This window comes from Schistocerca serialis, chromosome 1 (assembly GCF_023864345.2).
Source record: "Schistocerca serialis cubense isolate TAMUIC-IGC-003099 chromosome 1, iqSchSeri2.2, whole genome shotgun sequence".
Lineage (NCBI taxonomy): Eukaryota > Metazoa > Arthropoda > Insecta > Orthoptera > Acrididae > Schistocerca > Schistocerca serialis.
The window spans coordinates 535,153,217-535,172,181 of record NC_064638.1 but is presented as its reverse complement, the minus strand read 5'-3'; the positions used below and the strand labels follow the sequence as shown (position 1 = coordinate 535,172,181).

The following is an 18,965-nucleotide window of genomic DNA, read 5'->3' as shown; positions in this document are numbered from 1 at the left end:
AGTACATGAGATCTGGTTGGCCTTGGTTTACCTGTTGTTGTTTCTTCGCGTTTACAGTCACATCACAAACCGTAGAACTGTCTAGCTTTGGAAGTGTTGAAATGTCACTGATGCATTTGTTAGGTGACATCCAATGACGTTCGAGGTGAATGAGCTCTCCTGAATGACTCAGTCTGCTGTGACTACTTCTCTGCTGACAGTAATATCAGAAATCGAGTCCGCCTTGATGCAAAACACCTTGTTATTCGTTTATTTCTTTATAATTCCAAACTAGTTTCGGCGGCAAATATCACCATCATCAGTGGGGTTTTTTAATCTAAAACATGCAGAAAATGGCATGGTTGTACAAACACAGTAAAATATTATTACATTTTTACAATTCGTGTTTTCAAATATAGTCTTCTACTGATACTTTCATACTACCTTATTTATTGTATGTTAGAGCATGTTTTAAGGAATTATTGGTGCTGTTTGCGACATATTTTCTGTGCTCTTCTTTTTTTCTGTTGCCGTCCTTTTACTTAGCGAACATCGTGTCATCTGCAACCATGTGAGCGTCTGTTAGTAAACAAATACTAAAATGTGACCTTCATATGTCAGCAGTATATACTTGCGGTTGTGGTAGTGTTGTGGAAAATAGTTATTTGGTGTGTACTGAGGTGTTGCTTAGCTGTTCGTGTACTCACGTTCATTGGCTGGTATGTGGCCGCCTTTATACACAGAATAACAAAACGTTTGCACTATGTTTCTGATCCAGAATATTACGCCATCTTGCTGTTCGCGTGTGTGGCGAGAGGCGTATCGCATGTGGCGAGAAAGGCTATGAAAAACTGTAGCGCGAATTACGACGACTTCTGTTCATTATTTATGTCTCTGTGTGTGATGGGGAAGTGGTTCTTTTGCGAGTGTGTGCTTTATGTTCTGCGTCCTTGGTCAGTCCTCTCAGAGCGGTAAAGAGTGTGTAGTTGCAGAATGTTGTGTTTTCGTTTATACATACATTTATACACAAAGAAATAAACGAATAACAAGGTGTTTTGCATCAAAGCGGACACGATTTCTGATATTACTGTTAACCCATTCAAACATGGACCAGATGGAAGGGTTCCAAGATAATATTATTGGTTCTCTGCTGACAATTCAGCATTTATCGTCTCGTTTTATACTGGCGAGTCCACCTATCATGACATCCACTGATCAATTCCGCATTGCATAAGGTTTTCCTGCTTCTTCTGATCAGATATTGTAACATTCTAAGATAAGTTTTAGAATACAGCCACAAGTCGCACTTTCCATTATGACCGGTTTTGCTCTTCAAATGAGCAACAGCATGATCAGAATATACAGTAAAAACTTAGTTTTAAGAGTCGCTTCTGCTTAAGACAATGCCTACTCTAGGTAAATTTTCTAAGGTGTATTGTACAATACTGTTGAACTTTGCTCATTAATGCTATACATTACACGCCTTTTTTTTAATTTTTCATGCTGACACTTTGTCGGTGCCCGCAGATCCAGGACTACGAGCAGTTCTACCTGGACCTGGCGGCGGCCAACACGCAGGAGGCGCCCGAGTGGCAGTCGGAGTACTCGCTGCGCTCCTACTACGGGCTGCCCAACGTGTCGGCCGAGGCGCTCGCCGCGCTCGCTGTCTCCTTCAAGGACCCCGCGCGCCAGGAGCTCGTCCAGAAGTGAGTACCCGCCACCACCTCCACCTCGTCCTCTCACCAATGCAGGCTCGTCGCAGTTGTAGTAATGGTCAGTTCCTACACTGTCATTATGACCTTCTCCACTACTTTCGAAGGCGAAATCGTTGGTTGATAGGTGGCCTGTCAAGTATTTCTTTTGGAAATAAGCGCCCCACTTCATCTTTTTGTATTATTTGCCTCTAGAACACACCATTTCGAACGAAGTTCTCCTATTCTTACGAAATAGAGCCCAGTATTCCCTTATTCGTTTACTGCGATTTTCCTTCGTCGTTTGTCCACGTCATGCCAGCTATTAAACTTGGATTTCCTTGGAAACCAAGATGGTCTTGGAGTTTCTTTTGGGCGAAATACGTTTAAGAATAACCTGCAATGCTACCTCTAATTGCTGCAAGTCCTTTTCCTCCTCAGTGACAAACTTCTTCTTAGTTTTCTTGTTCAGAAACTAACGCAAGATCCAACTGTCTAACCTTGAAGGACTGTTGTCGGGGACGCCCCATTGAAAGCAGACATCCTCTTACGTCTGTGATCTTTTCATTCGTGTATAGAGATTACTGTTGTGTCGCCTCACGAATTTTAGATTTTCCTTCATCGGGCTTAGGATATTCCTCAAGTCTCTCTCCTCTATAATTTCTCGAACATGCTTTACTACACTACTCTACAAAACTTAAGGAGGAGATAGATAAAGTAACATAACATTTTAACAACTTAGTGGAAATGGATGGAAGTCTAGGAGATTATTGCCAGAGGTCTCCCAGTCACGTGCAGAAAGTTGCTCGTCACATGGCGTGAGGCCAGCGTGATTATAACGCTACACCCTGCTGGCCCGGCAACACGACACAGCTGGCCCGGCAACACGAGACAGTTAAAGAATCGGGAAAAGACAGTATGTAATATAATAAATTTTTTTTGCTTTCCGTCTATGTTCACAAACCTTTTGTCAGCAGATTGCGGTTTCCGTCTATAATGACCATCTTCAGATTTGTTACAAAGGTAGTTTGTTTTGGACAGTAGTGCTGCTAACAAGATGAGTCTTGCATATGCTATTATTCATATATATACGACGATGCTGGTGCAGATGTTGCATTTAACATTTGACGATGCCACTACGGCTGCAGTACAGTAGGACATTGTTTTGGTAAAACAGATCTGAAGGTAGTCGTTACAGACCGAAATCGGTAATCTGTTGACAAAAAGTTTGTAACCATGGACGTAAAGTAAAGTAAATTTATTCTATATTCGGGTCACTGTTTTCTTCGAGAAATTGTCACAGATTGCGAAAGACTGTGCTGGTCATCGAAAACCTGCTGTGCACTGTGGTGGTGTTCTTCATTACAACGTGGCCCGGAGATAACATCTGGGAAGAATCGCAGGGCACCTGGTAGAAAGACTAAGTCTGACTGTTGTTGCGCAGCGGTTTGGTATGCTCACAGCATTGTTCCACGTGCATATGGAGCATGAGCATGCACTGTGGAGCACTTTTGCCCGGAGGAGATGAGGTGGTCGACCACGGTCAGTCGCACCAGCAGGAGACTATTACACTGTCTAACAGGCAAGAAGTGACCCACGCCATGAGTGGGTGTAATTGCAGTCACATATTATAGGGCTGCATAGGGGTGGTATCTTTGCCCAACGACCTGTAGATTTCGTTTTTTTGACAACCGTACCTCGATATCGCGTGTGCAAATGTCAGGATGTTTCATAACAGCGGATACTCCGCTTCAAAATGTAAGATTCACTCTGAAAATAAAAGGCGTCAATTAGATCGTAACTGATGAGCACCAAATGACACTTTGCAGTGAAATTGATATTACTATGATTTCCGCAATTATCTTCAGAAGAGTGATGATTCCGTAAGTGAGTTCGCTGAGAAACTTTCAAAGGCAAATTTTTCGTACGGTTACAGAAGAAATGCATACAGAATTGGATGCCACATTTTTTAAAATCATTATTGTGATGGACAGAGATTTTATATCGCTGCTGATAGCGAAGCGCTGAGGTAGCTAATCGCAGACAGCAAGTGTGGCGGCGACGGCGTAGCGTTGGATCTTGTACGTTATATGTCAATTAATCTAAATCAGACATTAGTTGACTATAGCAGATCTATAACTGCGACATAGTGCTCTCTCCACAACCCAAGTTAGATCGATCAAAGGAACATACGTCGATGAATTTGTATATACATATCTGTAACCTAAAGTGGTCGTTGCCAATGACGGCAAAATCTTCTAGGTAGTTAGGCCACGTTATATTCCTCTTCGAATTTCTGCTTCACTACAGAAATTTCGATCCCTCTGCTGGGAATGAAATTTATGCAGCTATTAGTGGTGGGCCAGCGTTATTACGTAGGCGGTACTAATATTCAGAGACACACAGGGGAAACGAGGAGCAAAATATTATTGTCGTGCTGTTACTGCCTGGTACTTGTTTGTACTCCTTGTCCATCGTGGCTGAGTATTTACTTTCCGGATAGCGGAAATGTATGAATCTAGAAGCCTATAGCCGTCATCCCCTTATAGATCTCAATCACCTCTCCGACTTTTCTTCGATAAATAATTGTTACCGCTGCTTATCGAAGTACGATAGTTCACCAATGGAAACCGATAGAATTTCACTCAATTACGCCATTTGTTTAGAACAAGGATGAGAAAACTCTTTTAAAACTGAACGTGACGCTGCTGCTGGAATGGTTTAGCCAAATGGAGACACGAAGAGATACTGCAGATTATAGCAGCAGAGGGGTCGAATCGTTGGTTATGCAGAAGAAATTTGAGGTGGAACATGACGTCGCCTAACAACCCAGAATGTTTTGTTGAATACTTTAATCGTGCTGATCCCAGCTGGATGATTATCGGTTTTACTTCATGCTTACTAAGGAATCGTTGCTTGAGTAAAATGTTGGTCACAGCGACAACGTTACTGAATGCCTCTTGTTAGTATTCAAAAGTTGTTCAAAGGATAACTGTTAGTGTATAAAACCAGCGCAACGTCCCAAGTGACCGGAAAAAGCACATGTGATTCCATTATATATCATGGATAAAAGAAAAAACGGACTCACCAAATTACAAACCAATACTCTTAACGCCGCGGGGAGTGGCCGCTAGGTTAGAGGCGTAATGTCACGGATTGCGCGACCCTCCCGCCAGAGTTTCGAGTCGTTCCTCGAGCATGGGTGTGAATGTTATTCTTAGCACAAGTTAGTTTCATTAGTGTGTAAGTCTAGGTACCGTTGACCTTAGGAATTCACACACATTTGAACATTAAAACAATGCTCTTTACATCACATTGCTGCAGACTCCTTGAACGTATTCTCAGTTCGAATATCGTAAATTCCCTTCAGATTAAAAATATTCTGTCCAAAAACAGTGGGGTTTTGGAAATCATCGCTCTTACGAAACTAAAAAAAAAAAAAGGTTCAAATGGCTCTGACCACTGCGGGACTTAACTTCTGAGGTCATCAGTCGCCGGCCGGAGTGGCCGTGCGGTTCTAGGCGCTACAGTCTGGAACTGCGTGACCGCTACGGTCGAAAGTTCGAATCCTGCCTCGGGCATGGATGTGAGTAATGTCCTTAGGTTAGTTAGGTTGAAGTACTTCTAAGTTCTAGGGGACTGATGACCACAGCAGTTGAGTCCCATGGTGCTCAGAGCCATTTGAACCATTTGAAGGTCATCAATCCACTAGAACTTGGAACTACTTAAACCTAACTAACCTAAGGACATCACACACATCCATGCCCGAGCAGGATTCGAACCTGCGACCGGAGTGGCCGCGCGGTTCCAGACTGTAGCACCTAGAACCACTCGGTCACACCGGCCGGCGTACGAAACTCAGGTTGCTGTTTCCTCGATAGGCGGCAGGCTAATTCGAAATCCATATGCCTGGATTTCCGTAAAGCATTTGGCATGGCGCCACACTGCCGACTATTAACTAATAGCCGGCCGTTGTGGCCGTGCGGTTCTACGCACTCCAGTCCGGAGCCGCGCTGCTGCTACGGTCGCAGGTTCGAATCGTGCCTCGGGCATAGGTGTGAGTGATGTCCTTAGGTTAGTTAGGTTTAAGTAGTTCTAGGGGACTGATGACCACAGCAGTTGAGTCCCATAGTGCTCAGAGCCATTTGAACAATTTTTTGTTAACTAATATACGGAATAGGTTAGCAGATATGTGAGTGGCTTGAAGACTTCTTAAGTCCTTGGGCATGGATGTGTGTGATGTCCTTAGGTTAGTTAGGTTTAAGTAGTTCTAAGTTCTAGGGCATTGATGACCACAGATGTTAAGTCCCATAGTGCTCAGAGCCATTTGAACTTCTTAAGTAATAGGAAAGGTACACTCAGAAGTGTCCCTGCGAAGTGTAATAGCATCGCAGGTATTTTCTATACACATTAGCGACCGGATCAACAGGGTGAGTAGCAATCTGCGGTTATTTTCTGATGATGTTATGGTGTGCTGGATCGTATCATCGTTGAGTGACCGTAAGGTCTTAGAAGATGACTTCGACAAAATTTCTAGTCGGCGTGATGAATGGCAGATAGCTGTAAATGTAGAAAAGCTGAACCCATAATATTCGACTATAGCATCAGTAGTGTGCTGATTGCATCTTTGCAAACAAATACGACCTGCAATGAGTTTGTGAGGACTATAGCAGGGAAGACGAATGGTCGACTTCGATTTATTTTGAGATTTTTAGGGAAATGTAGCTCATCTGTAAAGGAGACTGCGTATAGGACACTAGTACGGCATATCGTTGAGTACTGTTCGTGTATTTGGGGTACACACCAAACATTGTAGATATGTAGCGATTCTTTAGTAAGCATCATCTTAAGATGGCTACTACACAGCCGAAACAGGTAATCGTCAAGCAGTACTTATTTTCTCCTGGCATCACGATCATTATAATTTTTAATAAAAGAGATTGCTGTGTCTCTTACACCTGAAATAATTTCTTATAAATCTAAAGGATTTTATCTTTAAATGTGGGGCTGTTTCGATTCTGTTGGCGGGAACCATCCTCAGAGGACCTGTACAGGAGTGTACTGTGCTGTGGGCAGGTACTCGCGCGCCGTGTCGGTGCGCCAGGAGGGTGGCAGCTGCGACGCGGCGTGCGCGCACCGCCACTTCTGCGCCGTGACGTGCCTGGAGGCGGCGTCGTACCGCGACTGCGTGCAGACGGCGGCCAGCTCGCTGACGTCGGCGGCGCCGCGGCCCCGCCCCCACTGGCCGCCGCCGTCCCCGCTGCTGGTGGCCGCGCTGCTGCCGCTGCTGCTGCTGCACGCGGCCGCCGCCTCGTCCTGACGGCCGGGGTAGCCGCGGGCTCCAACACCTGCCGGCGGCGTCCGGCGCCCTAGTGCCCTGTACCCTGTACCCTGATACCTGGATACCTCGGTACACCCTGCTAGGTGCCGGTGCGCCGCGACCATTCCACAGACGGGATCAAACGGCCCCCTAGTTTGGGGGGCGCCACTCGCGATGATCGTTGTTGCTGCTCGCTCGGCTGGTTCTGTGTTTATTTTTGTTACCTGGCGCATATAGCAAACACTAATGTGAAGAAAAAAGTTGAAATACCACGAGGCATAAGTATTGAAATGTGATAACAGGACTTACTTAGATGTGCGAGCCATTATCCAATGACTGCCAAGCGAATTCTCTTTATAAAAGTTGGAGTAAATGTGTTCCTCATAGGTGTGTTTTCTTTGTCCCGTTGAAGTAATACAACAGCAGTCATTTCCCTTGACATTGGAGCTAACGCTATTCAGCTAATTAAAAAATGTTGTTTACGTACATATATTTTATTTTCCGTAATTTTCAAAATATTAATTGTTAATTAATTGTTACCTGAACGCGTAGTAGTTACCACTGATACGTCAGTCCTCGATGATCCCAACATTTTCCATAGATACCGCTCCAGAAATATGTATTAGATGTGTCTAAATAATTAATATTTACAATGATGAAGTGTTATTTTTGCAAGTAAAATACTCAGTTTTATATGGGGAGTTGGACCTTTGAAATCGATGTCTATAAAAGTATGATATATTGGAAGTATGATCATTATATGCGATGTTCACTATTGACTGTGAGTGTTCGTTAAGTAAAGAATTATTACGGCCAATGATACTATTGTGTATTTTGCTTTAAATATATATTGCTTATTAAAATAACAAAGTGTGTCTTGATGATAAATTTTAGCCCTTTCTGCCTGTACCACCCTTTCTTCCGTCCGATAATATACTCTTGAAAAACACGTCTTACATGAACGAATATATGACGACAGGATGTGCATACAAAAACCTGAGCGATTTCGGGATTACAAAACTCAAGCAATAAGACTATCTTTGGTCACGTTTAACAGAATCAGAAATCATACTTACTTCAGTAGCACTATATACAGAGAAGCTAAACACTTCGTGTCACTGACTAAAATTATCGAATTTTACTTTAAAAGCAATACCGCTGTTTCTCAGTGTTTCAGGAAGTTTTTAGGATTTTATGGGACTAGGTTACATTTATTTAGAAATTACAAAAATGGCTTTAAAATTAATATATCGTTTTGTTGAAGGGAGCTGCTGCGTTCGTCAGTCTTAGTTGATAAAATCTGATTAATTGTTGTATCCGACTAATTGTTGGTCTGTACACAGTTTACGTTCGAAACATGTGTGACTGATTTCTCCTACTGTTACTCCAACACATTCCCAGTAAGGATTATCTCGAACATGTATTAAGCGAAATTGACCGAGAAATGATTCATCATTGAATTTCGTGGGAGGTATGGACATTATAAACTTTTTATTTGTCTTTATTGTGTGACTTCATTAGACATGGTATCCTTTTGCTGTGATTTCATTACTCCATAATATTTCCATTTCCTGCGTTTCGATGTTGGATGCTTCTTTGTCCTTTGGTGTCTTGCCCTTCATTATAATGTAGTCTGCCGTAATAAGATGCTTATAAATGTCTAATTCTGTGCGACGTTGTTCGTTAGGTAATCGACTATTTCATAACAGCTGGCAGGTGTGGCCGAGCGGTTCTAGGCGCTACAGTCTGGAACCGCGCGACCGCTAGGGTCGCCTCGAGTATGAATGTATGTGATGTCCTTAGGTTGGTTAGGTTTAAGTAGTTCTAAGTTATAGGGCACTGACGACCTCAGCAGTTAAGTCCCATAGTACCCAGAGCCATTTGAACCATTTGAACCATTTGAACCATTTGAACCATTTCATAACATTTAAAGTTAGCGCGTCTCTTTGTAAACTCTGATCTGTTGTTTAAACGAACTTGACTGATGCGGAGAGCGTTCACCTGCTTACCGCCTTTCCCACTCACACAAGCAGTTACACTCAACTGCCGATCTGCAGTCCTTGAACAGTAAAGTAGTCGGACTTCTTCCCTCTGCAGGTTCCTCGCCGCATGGTTGACTGCTTCATCTAATGGTAAAGGAAGAGCTGGAACGTCACATAATACTTTAGACATAAATGTGATTAAAATAGGCACATACACTGATGAACTGGTAAAGGCACGCGTATTCCAATACAGAGTTATGTAAACAGGCAAAATACGGCGCTGCGGCCAGTTACGTCTATATAAGACAACAAGTGTGGCGCAGTTGTTAGAGCTGCTACTACGATAGTAGGTTATCAAGATATAAGTGAGCCTGAACGTGGTGACCCATTCAGCGCACGAGCGATAGAACACAGCATCTCCGAAGTAGCAATGAAGTGGGCATTTTCCCGTACGATCAAATCACGAGGGTCCCGTGGATATCAGGAATCCGGTGATACATCAATTCTCCGACGTCACTGTGGACGGAAAAAGATCCTGTAGGAACGGGACCAACGACAAAGTGGTTCTAGTAGCTCAGAGCACTATGGGACTTAACATCTGAGGTGATCAGTCCTCTAGACTTAGAACTACTGAAACCTAACTAACCTAAAGACATCACATACATCCATACCCGAGGCAGGATTCGAACCTGCGACGTAGCAGCAGCGCGGTTTTGGAATGAAGCGCCTAGAGCTACTCGGCCACAGCGGCCGGCTGACCAACGACAACTGAAGAGAATCGTTTAACGTGACATAAGTGCTACCCTTCCGCTAATTGCTGCAGATTTCAATGCTGAGTTATCAAAAAGTGTCTGCGTGTGAGCCATTCAACGAAACATCATCAGTATAGAATTCTGAAGCCTAAGGTCCACTCGTTTACCCTTGATAATTGCGCCACACAAGGCTTTACGTCTCGCCTGGACCCGTGAATACCACCATTGGACTGTTGATGACTGGAGACATGTTTCCTGGTCGGACGAATCTCATTTCAAATAGTATCGAGCAGATGGACGCGTACAGGTATGGAGACAGCCTCATGAATCCATGGACCCTGCCTGTCCAAAGGAGACTGTTGAAGCTGGTGGAGGCTCCATAATGGCGTGAGACCTGTGCAATCGATTGGGGTTGAGCTTGTCTCTCGTTGCTCTTTGTAAACTCGGGTGCCGCACCGCAGGGTGCGTCAGCAGTTCACCTTACTTTCAAACCTAACGACCTGGAGCTGTCAATGGAATAAGCCATTTTGAGTATTTTCTACATTAACCAAAAAGAGAATGTGAAAATTATTCTGTCCTCTCAGTTTGAGATCCTCCATGTAAGCCCTGGGCGTTGTACGCCCTCAAAAGGTCTCTGTGTCACATTTTTATCTACATAACTCCTACCTTCTTCCGATGATAGGTTTTTGTTTTCATTGGTGGATTTTATATTGTCCGTCAGTAATGGACGAGTTTTCTGGAAAAGGGCTGCCATATCTCAGTGCACACATCTGTACATACCTCTAAATATTTCAGGGTTATTAGAAGAAATGCCGATTTGTTACTAAAATACTCTTGTGTGTTATCCACAAGCCCAATGCACAGGAAAAGACAACAAAATTTAGGTAACTATCTCTTAATATCGCTTGTAAATCGTGTAATAGATGCTACATTCAGTTAACAGTTTCTTTAAATCAATATCGAGTTACATATAAGATACATGCAGTGAAGGAATACAAATTGTTGTAGTAACAAATAACAAATTATCATCACTAGTGAAAAATATATTATTTCAAAATAATGTAAGTAAGAATGTATACAAATACCAAATTTCTATCCAGTACATAATTTCGTATGATTATTGTGTTCCAACAGCTGTTTGCAAAGTTCGTTTTTATTCGTGCATAGCTTCACTTGTAAAGATACCTCGAAGATCTGTATGTCTGAGAAGCTGGATGTAATTATGCTGTGGATCATCGACTCGGGTTATATAGTTGTCAATGTCATTTAGTAAGATAGGGGTTTAGTTTTGTTGTCTGACTTATCATTCAGCGTCTTCTCAAACCACTAGCTTGTCGGAAGAAAAAGTGGATGTGGTGTTTGGAATATTCTCTTTAACACATTACTCAAATAAAATTTCTTTTAATATGTGCCATAGCGTGCCAAACTCAGTTTTGAGAATATCCCCAAATGGAATAATTCTGATCCAAAATCATGTCCGATTTTAAAAAGTAATTCAGTTGCAGAACATCCAACATTTCCAAACAATAATTGCTTTAAGCATATTTTTATTTTTTAAATTAAACTAACCACTGTTTATTCGTATTGCCAAACTAATTAAGAACTTAAACAGTGAACTAACCTACTCATGAGCATTTTATTTCAATGTGTGGTTTTCTTAGCATCATATTTTCTGAAATGAGATGGTTAAGACAATTGTTACGTTACATTGGTATGCTCTGAATGTCTGAAAAATACTGTTGGTTCGGTCTTTTCGGGTGAGTGTTGATACTTGTTAATAACAGTAAAACGGAAGTAAATCTATTACCAAATCACACGTTCTAGTAGTTATCCATTTCTTTTTGCAAGCGAAATGCTGAACCCAGAGGTTCCCTTAGTGCTATGCAGGAGGAGTACGCTACGTACCGTCACGCCTTTTTATCCTTTCCTCCACTCATTACACAAGGCAGGCGTCTTACCACCCCCACCCCCCCTTCCCCACCCCCGACACACACACACACACACACACACACACACACACACACACACACACACACACACACTGTAGTATCCTGCGGTCAGCAGGAAAGAACTAACAGTCAATTTGAACACATGTGATTGTAATTAAAGAAAAAAACGCCTTCTTGCCAGACATTAAGTTTAAATGCAAGAACAACACGAAAATCCCACAACTCCTGTGGTGGTAAACCAGATAAGGAAAACCAAACAATGGAAGAAAATATTGACCAAAATCTACTCTATTACTTACACTATACAACATGCTGTTAAAATGGAACGTGTGTATAAAATGCTAAGGCCGGCGTAAGTACTAGCTGGAGAATATCCTAGCAGTAGGTAAACACTGCCGGTCTGACTGTCCAGGCGTGCTTATGAAGCTGCGTTGGCGGAGTGCTACATGAGTAGTATGAGTTCTGATTGATGTGACACTGTCACGTGCTGTCTGACGAAGTAATTCCGTTTTTAGTTGAAAAGTCTGTTTGGTTACAACTGCTGGAGACGATTCTCTCTGTGCTCCTACAAGGAGGTCTGCAACCCATCTTGCGTGTCGGTTGTGCGAGCCCTCTAACTACTAAGGGGCCGCTAGGACATTTCTCCTCCTGGTGAAAAAATGCACAGTCCCACAAACGTCCATAGGAGTAGGGGCATCCTGGTCGACGTCCACGGATTCGTGGGCGGCAGGGGCGGGAGACGGCGACGCAGCATGGGCAGTTGGCGACGGAGACAGTGGCTGAGGCGGGGGCGGGAGCGGAGGTTCCATTACAGGTCGGCCAACGATAGGCACTGGCTGCTCCCCTGGGACATTGTGGTCCACCACACGGGGGCAGAGCTGGTTGAGGTGCCGGCGGGTGGTGGAATCGTCGGCCTACCAGAGAGACGCCATTGGATGGCCACAGAGCTCGGTGATGACTGCAGGCGCCAAGCGCACCCGTCGACGAGAGAAGATCCGCACCCAGAACTCCTGCACAACGCGAAAGGTGTGTGCCAGGGTGCAGCCAGGAGGGTGAGAAGCGTCAGGAACCAGGACAGATAAGGGAGAGCAGAAAGATCGACCATGAAGTAACTCCGCTAGACTTTTACCAGCATGGGGGCAGCGCAGTGTGTGGCCAAAAAAAGAAGCACGGCCTTCTCCAGGTGATGGCTCAGCAGCTTATAGGGCTTGGCCTTGAACGTCCGCACAAAACGTTCTGCCCGGCCGTTTGATGCAAGGTGAAAAGGGGCAGTGTGGACGAGGGAAATCCCACTGGCAGAACAGGACTGCTTAAACTCAGTGGAGGTTAACTGTCCCTTGACAGCAAAAAGGGGCTGGAGAATTTTGATAATCTGAGCTGAAGTGGTCTTTATCAAGCGAGGGACATAAGAGTATCCCGACCTGTCCCTGCGAAATTCAAATGTTCCCATGGAGCAGCTCCATCCGACTGTGAAAATATTGGTGTGGGTGTGCTTCCTGACTTCTGTGGCAAGAGGGAGGCAATGTCTTTATCGAAACCGAGCCCATAAAGGTGTCGGCGGGACAGCTGTTTCGTGAGGACGATGCCCCAATGGCCAGGGTGGATTAGGCCGAGGACATGGCGGCTTGCATGCGATATGACCACCCAGGAAACGTGCAAAAGGATGATGCCACTCTCGAAAAAGGGACTGTGCCGATGACCCCACAAATGGCTTGCGAGGCGTTCCAAATAACGTTTGGTGGGGGTTTTGGCAATGTCATAAGGGAGGCGGTTATACCGGAAAAGGACTCATCGGTTATTGATTACTAGGATCTGCTGCGATTCCTCATCCAACGGGAGCTACAAATAAGCATTTTCCAAACCAAATTTTGGTGAAAATGGTAGAGCTTGCAGGACGTGTGAGTTTTTCATCTACTTATGGAACGGAATATGCAGCGACGACGGACTGAGAATCGAAAATGACTTAAAAGTCACCACAGATGGGTAAATCACCGTTCAGCTTCTAGCCTATCACGATATTCATCGCTCAGTGACTGTGCATGACAGGAGATAGGACGGTTTCGCCTCGTAAGCGGTGAAGTTCCTCCTGGAGCCTGTCACGGACAGCAAAGGGGTCCAGATGGGCATAAAAAATGGATTTAGGATTCCAGTATTATGGTACCATTCGATAAGACTGTTAATACGATAATAGCGTATGAGGCCTGAAGATAGCAATATTAAGTTGCCGAAACTGGTAGTATTTGGGATATAAAATAAAATAAAACAAAACATACAGCTGTTGGTAAAGCATATTTGTATTAAGAAACGCATACCAGCCGATGTCCTCCAGGTCATAATGGACCGACAGAGACTATGTTAAAGGTAGCAGTAGACAATCAGATTAAATCCTAGCTGGAGAATGTGAATGATTTACTAGAGGAGGTACCTAAAGACAAGGAGGAAATTCCATGTAGAATAAAAGTTGTTTCCATTCAGGAAATACTTAACCAGGTTTAGGAAGATATCGTTCTGCTACAACTCTGCAGACATTGGAGAAAGGAGGAATACAGACAGGAAAGGGCTAAGGAGGAAGTTCATAAAAAAACTACCAGGAACGATTAACTCACCGCTGCCATAGTACAACTATTGATAAACATTGAGCGGAGTTCAGATGGAACTTTACCAGTAAGAATCGGAAACTCTGACGAAGTTAAGTCACTTTTACGTTTTAGAGAAGGTCAGATGACGATAAATCAGTGACGGCGAGAATCAAGCCAATAGCTATACGAATGATTATTGAAGACAGAGGAAAGATTGTGTGACGGATCACTTAGAAACAATTGCTTCATCAGAAGTCAGATTCCTGACGAACAACGTGATTCCATTCGCTAGGATGAGCCAGAACGTAAACGGAATTTTAACAGCAGACCTCATCACTGTAATGAATTGCATAATAAAGGATCCATGTATCAGGAAGACATGACTTTTCATTACAACCATTTTCTGTGGCTAGGATAACGCCACTTTTCTCTTCCTCCAACTACTTAAAAAATTGAATTTAGTCCTTGCTATTTAGAGGAGAACCTACTTTGCATATGCACACCTTGGTCCAGAATTGTGATTCGTACCACGATTTCCGACGTTTATTCTTGTCTGCTTGTTGGTGTGTGGTAGCATAAGATGGAGTAAAACATGGCATACTTACGATGTAGTCTAATTTAAAGAACTAAATACGTTTCTGTGACGATATGTTGTTACGGAATCAATTATTATACAAGCCCGTGGTTCAAACAAGCTCATTGCAATCTGCAGCGAATTTTGTACGCGTTTTTTCTTCAACAGATCTTATTGAATTGAATATTGGCTCTAACAGTTACTTTGCTCAAATTTAGAAATTTAATAAAATACTCGTTTTATGTTGTGAGGCACTTTATTGCTGGAAATTTTATATTGTGGGCATCTACAGCTGTTGAGCACGATAAAAAAGATAGAAAGATATGCGATCTGAAATTTTCACGGTGTATCTCCAATTTGAACAGTTTTCGGGTATCCGACTGGGTAGCGTCGTAATTTCTCCACAATATATCGGCAGACGTACACGCTGCCTTCTTTAGGTGGTTACTGACGAATGCTGTGCTGATTCTCTCGGCGCCCTATATATACTAGCCATTACCCCCTCCGCCGTTCCTCTCCTGGTGTCTTCGTTGCAGCCAGCGCGGCGGCTACTGGAGGTGGTGGGGGAAGAGGCCCCTGGGTCTGAACTGTTGTCTGCAGTCTCCCTGCTGCCGCCGTCGGGGACGGTCCTCGATCTCTGGGACCGCATCTTTCTCTCAAGGCTGAGTGCAGGATTCAAAGCCTAAGTTGAAGGCCGCTGTCTTTATTAATCAGATCGTCTTGTAGTCGGATTACGATGGCCTCTTTAGTACCGCAGTCCCAGAAGGAGAAGGATTGACTGAGTATTTCTGTTTTTTCATAGCCCATAGTATGGCCAGTCTTTATACAATGGTCAGCCTCGGCTGATTTAGTGGCCTGGTGTAATTCGGTGTGGCGCTTGTGTTTGCGGCACCACTCTTCTACAGTGCGGACTGTCTCTCCAATGTATGATTTTCCACACTGACAGGGAATTTGATAAACGCCTGGTTTTCGAAGGCCTACGTCATCTTTCACTGACCCCAGTGGAGTCAAAGTTTTTGCAGTGGTCGGAATACACATTTCACGTTGTGTTTCCTCAGGATACTACCGATTTTTCTTGAGGTGTTTCCGACAAACGGAATGCACGCCAATGACTTGTGTTCTTCTGTTTCTTTTTCTTGTTCTCTTGGCTCAGTCTGTGCGTGTCTTATTTGCTTCTGGTTATACCCATTTTCCCGAAATATTGTCTCGAGGTGCTGCAGTTTTGCTGAAAGGCTCTCCTGATCGCAGATAGATCGTGCCCTGTGAACAAGTGTGCACAAAACGCCTTCCCGCTGGGAGTTGTGGTGGCAACAGAAGGCATTTAGGTACAATAAAAGCTACGAGGAAGCAGACATCGAAGTTTGAACGCCTTGTACCACGACAGAAGACTTCGCAAGAACCACCTAAGCGTACTGTCATCAACCTTCCAGAAAGAACGATCAATGACGCACCGAAGACACCAGGAGAGGAACGGTGGAGGGGGTAATCGCTAGTATACACAGGGCGCCGAGAGGAACAGCCCAGCATTCGTCAGGAATCACCTGAAAATGGCAGCGTGTACGTCTGCCGAAATATTGTGGAGAAATTACGACGCTACACGGTCGGATACGCGAGAACTGTTCAAAAAAAGATACAAGATGTCATAATAATGTCATAACTTCGGGATTTTTGCACAACATTTTAACTTCCCTGTTCCCTAGACATTTTTTATCTAGGTGGTTGTCTATTTTGCTAGCAGTATTTTATCCAGACTAGACCTTCGTTACCCATCATACATTCATACATCCTCTGCTTTATGGTATTTATTTTATGAATGTACGTCTCAACACCTACACACGTCATTGTTTTATATTTTTACATCTGTCTGGCTTACCACTGTATCCTTATTCTAGATTTCCTGTATCTAGATAATGATCCCTGTTTCCTGCAATATTTTAACTTAGACTACCGCCCTGTTGTCAGGTGAACGTTTTAATCGCATTTAAGAGAGTGTGATGCGTACTCTAAAGGTTACTGTTTGAACTACATTATGAAATTAATATAAGTACACAATTTTCCTGTATAGCTTCATACACAGACCACCTAATTTAACCGAAACATAAAGTTTATACACTTTTCTCTTGTTAATACAGAGATTAATACCTGATGATGAGGCTTCAACACCATGGTGCTGGTTCGATTCCAAATAGATATTTATCATATAGCTGAAGTGGGAATCTTCATCATGATATCATTGAAATCTGTTCCATGAAATCATCTTCATGTCTAAAGCAGCTGATTGTAACCAGTTGACGAAAGGATAATCTTGACGCTTTCCAATGTTTGTTACTAAAACTCAAATACGAGAATTTAAAAGGGCTCCATGGAGGAAGAGCATATATTTGATTTCAGTATAGAGACACTAGCCGAAAGTGGAGTCATACAGCTCTTGCAGAAGTTTATTTGGGAATAGGAATTGCTGAAACTCCCTGAACCTCCCCCCCCCCCCCCCCCGTCCCCCACCGCCCAACTCCATGCGAATTATGAGTACTGTTGGTAGCTGATGCCACTGCTCCCACAGGGGCAGATGAAGGAATAGAACATGTCAATATGTTGAATTTTGAGGACTTGGCGGTAATTTTCAGCTTGTGTTTATAATTAGTGTAACTGATATTGTTCCACGTTGTGTTCTTGACACTAGACACTACAATTCTGTATGGAAGGAACTGGTGTTAAGGACTAAAGGTTTGGTTGAACAATTGTTGTCATGGACAAAGGTAGAAGAGGCATTGAGTAGTTGGTATTGAATTTACGTGCCAAGTTGTTAGATTTTCCGTGAATGTTTTTGTTGTATCAAAGTAGGCTGTACAAATTATACTAGAGGTGGATTCTTGTCTTCGCATCAAACTGTGTTGAACTTTAGATGCACTGAAGTGTTTTAAGGAAAAGAGGAACTTCAATTAAGTTGACATTGGCTGAGAATAGTTGAGAGGAGTAACTTCAACCCGGTGTCGCAAATTTCTTGCCATGTACCAGTTGTCACTTGACCTATATTCTGTTAGGAGAGAGCACAGTGATCGGGTATGTCTACTAACGGAACGCTAAAGGGTTGCAGTTACCTTACAGAAGATAAGGAATTGGGTTCACTGTTTGGAGAGTGCCGATAAATCAATCAAGGAACAGTTGTTTGATGTTTTACTGCAACATTCACGTGTTTTTCCTAAGAGTCCTGGAGTCAGTGACTATTGTGTGGATAAGTGCATAGTCAGCATAGTTTACTCTGTCTGTGAATAGTATTTATTCTTTTTGGTTTTTTTCTGTAATCCTATAGATTCTATTTCTGTTCTATATCTGTGTAGGTCTTTTACTATTAGCTCCATGGTTTAGAAATGAAATGATTTTATGTAACAGTTCAAGATTAAATCATATGCTGAAATGTGGAGGTAAACGGTACATGAAAATGAAGAATGTGGAATTATCTGAGTTGTGATATAAGAGAAAGGAAAGTAATATTTATAAGACCGTGTGACATGGGTCTCAGTGAAGTTCGTAAGTGTGATAATTGTGATTCTCTTGAAACTGTGTTGACTTTAGCATTGACTGTAAGTTGTTCAGAGGTAAAGTGTGTGGTTATTGTTGTCTTCCAGGGAGGACGCAGCAGTGATTATCTTAGCACTGATTTAGAATTGGTTGTAAGTTGTTCAGAGGTAAAGTGTGTGATTATTTGTTCCCTTCCAGTCAAGGAAGCGACAATCATTATCGTTTGATACATGAATTATGAGATTTAGTTTTCTGAATTTCGTCATGTGCATTGTACGTAACTGTAAAGTCTCCGCAATACGCGTGCACCATTCTCTCAAACCGTATTTTACTCATGGCTATACCACATAAGTCAATGTACCAATACCACTTGCATTTATCTTTTGTATGAACTTTTTACGAATTGAGGTAAGGTGTTGGAAACACAGTTCTTCGAGATTTCCAACGGCTGAGATGGCGTCATTGTGAAATATTGTTTCCACAAAACACAACATAAGCTCTCCGTTTTCAGGTTGTTAGGTTGCGTGGTGGATATAGGACGAAAAGGTATGGCTTGCACGAACTGGGTCAATAAGGCCCAATTTGTTTAAAAAAAATTTAGGCGTTATAGTACGGCATTT

At 43.1% G+C, this 18,965-nt stretch overlaps 1 protein-coding gene across 1 annotated transcript in view; it reads left to right on the top strand.

Annotated features, from left to right (window-relative positions):
* The window catches only part of LOC126411812 (acid sphingomyelinase-like phosphodiesterase 3a), a 1,193,501-nt gene extending 1,175,032 nt beyond the window's left edge, over positions 1-18,469 (top strand). Inside the window, exons 10-12 of the mRNA XM_050081397.1 lie at positions 1,507-1,685; positions 6,747-6,898; positions 18,453-18,469. Coding sequence (XP_049937354.1) covers positions 1,507-1,685; positions 6,747-6,898; positions 18,453-18,469 — 348 coding nt within the window. The remainder of the gene's footprint in view (positions 1-1,506; positions 1,686-6,746; positions 6,899-18,452) is intronic.
* The last annotated feature ends 496 nt before the right edge of the window (positions 18,470-18,965 follow it).